Below are 10000 nucleotides of genomic sequence, written 5' to 3'. Positions count from 1 at the left end.
TGTGGCTATTGAAATGTTTCAACCGTTATAGAAAGTACAGAAGGTCACATACTTACTTCCAAGAATCTCCACCTGCTGGTGAATGATGATCAGGTCTAACTGTTAAAGAAAATAGAAAGTGTTACGTCACCACATTGCAGAGCAATCCAAAGTATCCTGCCAGCAGATTGTTAGAGAAATCAAAAGTATTACAGCACCAAGTTTTTAGAGAAGCCAAAAGTATTACAGCACCACATGTTCAGAGAAATCGAGAATATTAAGTCAGTGCATTTCCAGAACTTTAGAGCTAGTACTCTTCACCTAATCACTCTGCTATGTGATGTTAGATGACTTGGCTTTTGTGTTATCCATTGACATGGTTTTGAACAGCTGAATATTTTATAATCCACAGAGCATCCAACCTGGTTTTTGTTTGGTTTGTTTGGTTCTGAAGTCGTTTGCCTCTGCGATCAGACTCCATTTCTTCTCTCCTTTTGGTCAAGCCTGGATTGGAGGGTTTGGGTTTTGGGGTGTTTGTCGGTTTGCTTCGTTTAACACGGCAATTCCAAATGAATAGTTCACACACACACGACTTCAACTTACCCCACTTGCTAAGTAGGAATAATTAATTCCCTGAACACCACTGGAAGATGTGTGCTATTATTATCAACATGAAAATCAAACCTAGTCAGAATCGGTTACTTTTATCCGTTGACTTAACCTACGTGTGTGTGTGGATGATGATTTCCAAATTGTTTCTGAAACTACTGTTCTCAGTAGACGGTTCATAGAGCGCACATTTAAAGAATCACCTAAACGTTTAAGGATTTCCCTGCAGGACGCACTATGGTTGAACTGCTTCTGGTTTTATTTCACAAAACTCCTCTAGGAGCTTCTGAGTTCACCACGCATGTCCTAAAACCTCATTCGAGAGTGTGTCTCCCTCCCGGGCTGGTGACAATAAAGTACTCCTGAACAAATCTCCCAGACTTTTTAACGTATGTACACTGGTTTGAAACAAATGCACATTCTTTCCGTGTGAAGTCGGTTAGCCTTCGCCTTAGAAGTTAAACGTTTAACTAATTGGGACATGCTTTGTTTTCTGGGATCAAAAAAAATCAAACAATTATATATATGTTTATATATATGTTAATCTATAAACATATAAACATATGTTAATATATAATATGTATAATATATTTATATATCATCTCTCTCCATCTATCAATCTATCATCTCCCTCCACCTAGTTATCTATCTATCTATCATCTATCTCTATCTATCATCTTTCAATCTATCATCTCTCTCCACCTATCTACATCTATCTACCTAACATCTCTATCTGTCTGTCTGTCTCTCATCTCTTTCATCTGTCTGTCTGTCTGTCTGTCTGTCTGTCTGTCTGTCTACCTATCATGTTACCCCATGTTAAGAGTAAGTGGTGGCAGCAAGTTGGTATCTATCTCTCTTCGGTGACTGTTCTGCGGGTCGACGCTTGTCCAGTGGCTCCTGCCCTGGGTTTGCCTTCTCTCACAGGCAGAGGACGGTGGAGTGGTGGCCATGCGTGGTCCCAGCCCTCAGGCCCTGCTGGGTCAGCTGATACTCAGTAGAACCTTGTCTGAACGCGTTCCCCCAACAGCTGCGTAGAGGCTAATGGGCTCTGGTCCGCCCTTTGATCCTCTTGCAGGTTCAAGGCCCGTGGGTTACCTGACCCGGCCCTTGTACCCCTCTTCCTCAGCTCTCCGGTCTCTAAAGACAAATGCATGGTAGGTTCTGACATGTGCCAATGTCTCAAAGTTAGTGTAAGCATATAATGATCCTTTGTTGGATAAAACCGCAAAGAAGCCGGGCGCCAGTGGCTCACACCTGTCATCCTAGCTACTCAGGACGCTGAGATCTGAGGATCGCGGTTCAAAGCCAGCCCTGGGCAGGAAAGTCCCTGAGACTCCTATCTCTCATGAACTAAACTGGAAGTGGCGCTGTGGCTCAACTGGTAGAGCGCTCGCCTTGAGCTGAAGAGCTGAAGGACAGCGCCCAGGCCCTGAGTTCAAGCCCCACAACCAACAAAAAACAAAAAAACCATACCACCTACTAAAGCAACTACGTACGTACATATATGTGTATGTTTATGAATGTGTATATGAGTGTGTGTAGCCATGAAATTCAGCTGATAACTCACGTTGATTGATTCATGATAAGGCATGAACTACCCCACCATGACCTAGAGTAGCTTCTACGCCTAAAACGGCCATGCCCGTCAAGCAAATTGTCCAGAGACCGACTAGAGTCAGAAGAAAGTCCTATCCGCCCCTTGCTTTCCCTTGGACCCCCCCCCCTTTCCTGGAGTTGAAATCAGGGGAAGAGGTCAGTGTCATCGCTCACCTGAGCGCCCCACACCTTGACGCACAGCCTCTCCTCTGCACAGCCGCACACTTTGCGGTGTGTGTCTTCCTGGCCTTTGTACACAACCTTGTACTCTTGTTATTATTTTTTTCCCTTGGTGGTTGCTGTTCCAGGAGGCTTTGGGATGTTTGTGGGTTTTACGTCTTCCCTACGCCTTGAGCAATGCTGTTTAGGTGGCTCTGGGTGATGACTCAGGAAGTGAGACAATTCCTCCAGAACGCATCTGCTGCCACCCGGAGCCAATGACCGAACGCAGGAGAGCTGGATGTGAAACCTAGCCCTGGCCCTCACCGTAGCGAGTGCGTAGTGAATGCCAAAGAGGAGAACAAGGATCCTTCCCCCGTCAGAGACCCAAACGGCACGGAGACGGTCATTTCCCGGCTCATCACGCCCCTTGATCGACAGCCTTCAGAGCTCAGTGGAGACGCAGGAACGGGTCTGCGTCAGTCTCCAGGGAGAGGACAAACATTCGTACCTGGCTTAAATATTCCAGACCTGGAGGAAGCGGGGCGGTGGCTGGCAGGGAGCCGTCTGGGGTGGGAGCCTCCCGGCTGGCAGAGGAGACCCGAGGGCCTCCGTCGGGGTCCGGAGCTCCGGGAAGGGGACCGGGGGGACCCCGCCGCTTCTGGTTCTGTCCATCTACAAGGGAACGGAGGTGTCCAGGCCCATTTAAAGTCATGCTCTCCCATGGAATCCTCCTCACAGCATGCCTCTCCCTCCTCATTCAGATGCTAGCGACTGCCCTCTACCCTCACACTCATATATATTATGTTGCTATATATTATTCTATTATATTATATCAATTTATATTATATTATTGTTAGCATAATATACAATATTTTATTATACATTATATTGTTATATTAACATTGTCATTACATTATTATTATATTTATATCATGATAAATTATATCCTATGTAATTATATCTTATGTTATTATTATGTTATATGTTATTACCTATAACATGATATAATTATGTTATATATTATGACATAGTATATATGTTAATATATAATCTATATTATATAGGTAATATCTGTTAGGATATTATATATTATATATATTGTATATTGTGTTATATATAATATAATATCTGTTCCTATATTATACAGGTACCAGTAGTATCTGTTGAGAGATTTAGAGAACCACAAAGCGCAGAGAAAAGTAGTCTATGTGGCACTGTGGGCCTTGTGTGTGTAAAAGGATGATCTCGGGCTTAGGTTTTTGGTCCGTGGTAGCCATGCTGTAGCGGTACGCACCTTGAATCCTCCCCTACCCCGAGCTCCTCCTAGGCCTGGCCACTGCCTAGCGAGATTTCTGCTGCCTAACGCTTTGCTCCTTGTCACCATAATTCTCTTAGGCAAGTGTTCTCGTGCTGAACATTCTGGTAGGTTGTAGAACGGTCATTTTCCCCTGAAAGTCTGGCCCGGGCTTAGTCCCGAGTCTTTGTGGTGACTGCTTTTCCACGGCAGATCAATCGTATTCCGATAGTAATATTCCTTCTTAGTCAGAGCGCCTTCAAAGACCCGGACCACCAGAGGAAAACGGTGCTCCTTTGAGCTTCTCTCCGGCTTTGAATTCCTATCTCCTCTTTTAAAAATGTATAACTAACTTATAAATATTTCACGGCCTCTGCCACTCTACCTCACGGGCTGCGGGGCTGCGGTGGCTCTTCGCTTATAAAGTAACGAAGCGATTGAGATGCTGCCCGTGTCATTCTTACATGGAAGGAAAAGAAAAAAAGACGACTTCTCAAGCTTTTCACTTCTACGTCTTCAGATATATTTTTTAATAAAATAAAATGCATCATGTTAAAAAGGAATGATTTCGCTCTTTCTAGACATAAAGTCTGTTTGCCCGCTTTCTCCAGACCCTACTCGGCACGAAATGTGGATTTAATAAAAAATGGAAGCTCAGCACACGTGGTGCTCAGAAACCCGCTCTGTTGAAACGCAGCGCCTATGTATTACTACTTTAAACTAATTTAAAATAGATGCATTTGTAAGAGACAGCAGTTTAATGAGAAAAATCCAGAGAACTTCCTGTGTTTGACATGAAGCAGTGTCTGTTTTCCTAAATGCTCTCGATGGATAGTGGGTCCTGGATACGTTTTAGGATAACTCTTGTAAGTAGAATTCAAAGTCTCCACCAGTGTTATACAAATGATTTTTTTTTCATGCTAAAGCTTTTCATGGTGGCCTAGAATCTGATGATTCGTGCAGATCATCGGGGCCGGGGGGGTGGGGGTACGGGGTAGGAGATATAGAAATTGGGTGGTTTGTGCAAAATTTTTTATAGGGTGGTTGTTTGTTTTTATTGCAGAGTTTGACAAAACCACATCACCGTTCTGGGGAGAGCTAGCTGAAAGTTCAGATAGCAGTTTCATGCCGTTTCTGCGGTCTCAGTGACTCTAGTCGGACTCACCCACTTCCTCTTCTAGAAAAACCCCTCCCCACCTGCCCGGCCCAGAGGCTTCGGTTCACTCTCCCGTATTCAATTCACAATGAGCCTCTGGAAAGATTTCCAGGTGGTAAAGCAGACACGGCCGGCTCCCGGCGGACCACCACCACGGTGCGTGTTTGTCACAGCCTGTGCGTTTCCCAAGGCCGGGTCACCTGTGTCCGCTCCCCCTGTGCTGGGGGTTGGTACGCTGATGACCGTGCGTGTCTGGGGCACACGGGGCTGTGTGGACACGTGGGCGCGGTGTGATCAGGACGCACGCAGACCCAGAGAGACCCGTGCCTCCCACGTTTCCCCAAGGAAACAGGAAGTGGAAACGCCATCCAATCACCAACCCCAACACACACACCTTCTCACGTACCAAAAGTTTCCTTTAGACGCCAGGCCCTCATTGGCTACTCAGTTTTTCTTATGAATCCCATCTATATGATATGAGTAAACAGAATACATGTGTGTATAGATCTACCTGGTCAGAGCAGCTTTTCTTATTAATCATCTGTGTGTGTGTGTGTGTGTGTGTGTGTCTAGTCACAACGGTTCTTCTTACTAATTATATACATGTGTGCATGTATGGAGTCCTGACATTCCTCCATGCAGAGGTGTTCAGATCCACATACACACGTATGTCTCTGTACATATAGCCATACACATTTCTTGCACATGAACTTTCACGTTGCACCAGATCAAGTACGCGCGCTTAACGGAAGTCTCCTAGGAGCTGCAGAAAATCATTGTGCTAAAGTTTCACTGTTCAAAAAGCAACGCAAGTATGTCTCCCTCCACCGCCACAGCGCACACAGCATGCTGGCAAACGAGGAGCGGCCAGGCGTCCGCCGGCCGTGTGTCCTCTTACCTTTGGAGCCCATGGAGACGCCGGGGTCACTTCTTCAAAGGGAGCCCGGCTGGAAGAGCTTTTCCTCGTTGCCCTGGGGGAGAGAGAGAGAGAGAGGGAGGAGAGGAAGCAGGGAGCTGGAGAAGCCGGTCTGCCTGCCTGCCTGCCTCATGCCGGCTCGCAGAGCCCCGGGAGGTGTGCTTGGCAGGGCCTGGCCGGCTCGATTTTATCTGTGTGGACAACACCACGGGAAAGGGAAGCCGGGCTCTGGCGTGGAGCTGCACCGAGCACTGAAACCCCACGAGCAGGAGGCCGGGCAGCACCCTGACCCTCCTAGACTCCCATCCACGGAAACCCCTGGGGGAGGAGAGGGACGTAGGAAGGGTGGGAAGAGCAACGGACGGACAAATTGGAGGGGAGGACAAGGCGCACCTGCGTGGCTACAGCCCAGGGGGAGCCCCGTGCGAGATGAATATGCGTGAATGAAGCGAGTCGTTTCCACTCGCTCCTTTCCACGTCTCGGGACACACACGTGTGGATCAGAAAGCGTCTGTTGTTCATGTCTCCCAGTCTCTTCTGCCGGAGGCTGTGATGATGCGTCCTGGCCCCGGGTCAGGTTTTTGTAGCTGTAAATAGGAGTCTTTATGTGTTCAAAGTGTTTGCACATTTATCATCCTCTTTTTTTTTAGAGCAGCAATTACATTTAATTTCCGAGCTACAAACAAGGAGCTACGCACCACTGGCGTTTTATAGTTTAACATGCCTGCCTTTCTCTTGTGTCTGTCTGGTGACCTTAGCTACCTCCAGGTCCCGGGGGGGGGGGGGAGGGAGAGGATGTACTCTCTGATCTAGGCACACCAATGGTGATTTTCATTTAAAAGTGTCATCTGGCCAGTCAGAGGAGTTTGAGAAACCCACATTTTCAACAACCTCATTGATGCTGATCAAATCACAGTCAGCTGCGCCGGGTGGGTCACACCTGTAGCCCTAGCTACTCAGGAGGCTGAGATCTGAGGATCACGGTTCAAAGCCAGCCTGGACAGGGACGTCTGTGAGACTCTGATCTCCAACGAACCACCAGAAAACCGCGAGTGGCGCCCTGGCTCAAAGAGGTAGAGCGCTCACCTTGAGCTGAAGAGCTCAGGGAGAGTGCCCAGACTCTGAGTTCAAGACCCACAACTGACCAAAAAAAAAAAAAAAGCATCTCCAGAAAGCTCAGTGCTGTCCAAGAACGGCTTGTTTTACCATTCTGAACATCTTCCTCTCCGCCGCTGTTTATATTGGATGCACCTGTGACTCGCTCAGACATCTGTCTGCATCCTCAGAGGTCACTGCGCCACCCAGCAGCTGCAGACGCTACCTCGTGGCCAACAGCCAAGCTCCCCTGACACGGAGATAATGATGAACCATAAATACACCTTCAACACCTCGGCAAAGCACCCTCGAGCGAATGTGTGCGTACGAGAGGACGCCAGCGCCTCCTTCCGGAGCCGTTTGTAGGCTGGGTTTCTGTCCACACATCTGGAGGTCTGCGTGTCTAAGAGGTGGGAACAGCTTGGGGAGTGTTTCAGATTTAGTAAGTACTGATACTTCGGGAAAAGTGATAAGTTGTTGAGCAACTAGCAACAGACACACCCAACTCTAGCTCGCTCCCTTTTATATACACACACACACACACACACACACACATATGTATGTGTGTGTATTTACTGTAATACTTATTCCTCTATTTACTAAATCTCATTGAATAATATAGAAACATCCAAAACATTTATTATTTATTGATCTTTCGTGGTTTGTCTGCAAGTTAAATCAATGAATAGATTTTTAAGTTGCTTTTTAAATGTGCATTCCAAGCGACCTACTGTACTCTGGCTTGTTAATAAGAAGTGTGGATTTTAGCCTGCTGGTTCATGCTGGTGTAAATTGAGATATTCCACCCAATTCTTTATGAGGGAATAAAAGGAGGTTTCATTAAATTTCAAAGGCCTGTCTTGTGTCTGACCATCGATGTGCTATTATGATCGTTAATGTCTCCTTCCTCGTGAGGGAAATCTTTTTCTTTTTGTAAATCCCTTGTCACTTTCTAAACCATCTTTTTTTTTTTTTTTGAGAATCTACCAATCAAAGGAAATTGTGACGCTTTGAGCTGCTTAGCGGTACGGCCTGTTACCATGGAAACCAAACCAAACCGTTGCTGTGGTTACCTTCCTGCCGCCTGCATTTCGCTTTCATTATCGTTGTCTTAAGATTAGTTTGCTGGAAATTTAAACACACATAACACGGCGTTTGTGCGCATATTATAGACGGTTGTATGCTTTAAAATTCTTTCCCATTTAAATTAGTGTCTGAGTTCAGAGTAGAGAGGCAGGAAGTCTTGCAGCCTTTTGAGCGATTGATGGTATGACAAGAAGACGCATGAGAACTCAGTGCTGGAATAGGGCGTGTGCGTAAACCTTTGCTGGCTGGAGCCGCCATGTGCTTCTTTCTCTGCCCTTCTCACATAAATTCATTGTGCTGTCTTCTAAGCTTTGCGATTATACACGTTACTACCGGTCTTCTAGTTCGGAAATCAACCTCCGGGTAGCAGACAGAGGTTCTGGCTTTACAGAAACAATAGGCAGACACCATGAGAACACAGACACCATTATCCGGCTCGACAGGTCTTCCAAGGTGGTGAAGGAGAGGTTGTGGTTTCATTCAACGGCTCGTCTAATGTTTATTGAGAGCCAGCACGCACATTGTGTGTGGCAGGAAATGGAGGACGGACGTCTGTTTTAGGATAAGTACACATATTCTCGGACCCCTGCGTGTTCTAAGGACGGACGCCGGGGCCTTGCTGGATATAAGGTGTAAAGCAAGTTCAGGCCCAAGGCAGGCAGAGCGGCTGAGAGTGCGGATCCTTCCTCCTTCCTCGAAGCCGGTCACAGCAGAAGAACATTTTACTTTCTTCCCCGAGTTTCATTCCATACTTCACCATTCCATTTCTGCTAGGCTGAGGACATTCTCTAGCCCCAAATTCTCTAGCCCCAAATTGATGAATTAACTGGAAAGGCTCATATCAGATGGGTTTCTGCATGACATATCTGACTGGAGACTTATAAATATATATATACACTTATAAATATATATTATGTATATATATACTTATATATACATTATATATATATATAAAACGCTAGCACGCACGTGTACACGTTGATTGTGAAGACCCATGGTGAGTGTGTAAACACCCTTTGCTCCGTTACATTTTTGTGACAGTAATGAAGAAGAGGCCCTCTGCAGGCCTCAAACCCAAAAAGATCTTTTTGTTGGTTTGAAGTGCGCACTCTACGAGAATGCAGTCCTCGGGGTAAACCTCACCAGGCCGTGGCTACTTGTGTGTCCAGAGACCCAAATTTGGGGGCCCAGCCCCTGCCCCACTCCCAAGCGGCCCAGCTCCGTCTCGACATTGCTAATGAGGGTGTGGGTTATGGTGGCATCTGTGTTAACCTGGACCTGCGTTCCCCAGAAGCAGAAACGAACCCCTGGACGCATTTCACCTGGGCCGGGACATGTCTGCACACGGCAAGCGCTCTCCGTCACAATTGAACTGGGTGGCATTTGAACACAGGTCTGGATGGAGATGGAGCGTCGGAAAGCTTATTCTGAAATGTCTAACGTATCCACCGAGATCCATTTTAAGGAAAAATGGCACTCATTTGCCTCATGGCGTTCAGTCTAAAACGGGTACCTCCCTCTCAGTCTTGCCAAAGTGAAGCTAAAAAAAAAATAGCCTTTATCCACTTTCCTATAATGCTGAAGAAACATCTGGGAGATTTATTGATATAAAGATATCTATTAGGACATCAAAATTAATTTCAATTCCCTGAGGTATCCTATTTTAATTAACCAACCCATGCTCCTGTTCTATTAATTAGCAGCTGCAAGAGTAAGTTTGCCATGAATTTAATCCTAACAAAGCATTTATCTTCTACTCTAATAAAAGAGCATTGACAATCCCAATCTAATTTGCTTTATATATTTAATAACAGTCTTGCCGTCCCATCTAGAAGAGTAATATAAGTAATATTCATTATTTTTAATTTAAAGCTTTAGTCTGAGTGTGCATATATTTCGAAAGTCTATTATTAGTGGCAACACAGCTTCTCATATTGTATCTTTTAATGATGATCAAAGTGAGCACGGTTCATTTAATATGTTTTATATATTATTAAACCTTTTCGTGGGGCTGGGAAGGTGGCTCAGTGGTAGAGCGCTTGCCTTGCATGCTCGAGGCCCTGGGTTCGATTCCTCAGCACCACATAAGCAAAAAGAAAAAAGC

General features: G+C 45.9%; 1 protein-coding gene across 1 annotated transcript in view; it reads right to left on the bottom strand.

Moving 5' to 3' along the window:
* Plscr5 (phospholipid scramblase family, member 5) overlaps positions 1-3061 on the bottom strand; it is a 9151-nt gene extending 6090 nt beyond the window's left edge. The window contains exons 1-2 of the mRNA XM_013029877.1: positions 2858-3061; positions 57-99 (exon numbers count right to left, since the gene is read on the bottom strand). Of these exons, the coding sequence (XP_012885331.1) occupies positions 57-99; positions 2858-3061 (247 nt within the window). The remainder of the gene's footprint in view (positions 1-56; positions 100-2857) is intronic.
* Between the last annotated feature and the right edge of the window lie 6939 nt (positions 3062-10000).

The sequence above is a fragment of the Dipodomys ordii genome, unplaced genomic scaffold (genome assembly GCF_000151885.1).
Source record: "Dipodomys ordii isolate 6190 unplaced genomic scaffold, Dord_2.0 Scaffold124, whole genome shotgun sequence".
NCBI classification, from domain to species: Eukaryota; Metazoa; Chordata; class Mammalia; order Rodentia; family Heteromyidae; genus Dipodomys; species Dipodomys ordii.
Note: the sequence above shows the minus strand (reverse complement) of the source record. Positions and strands in the feature narration are given on the sequence as shown.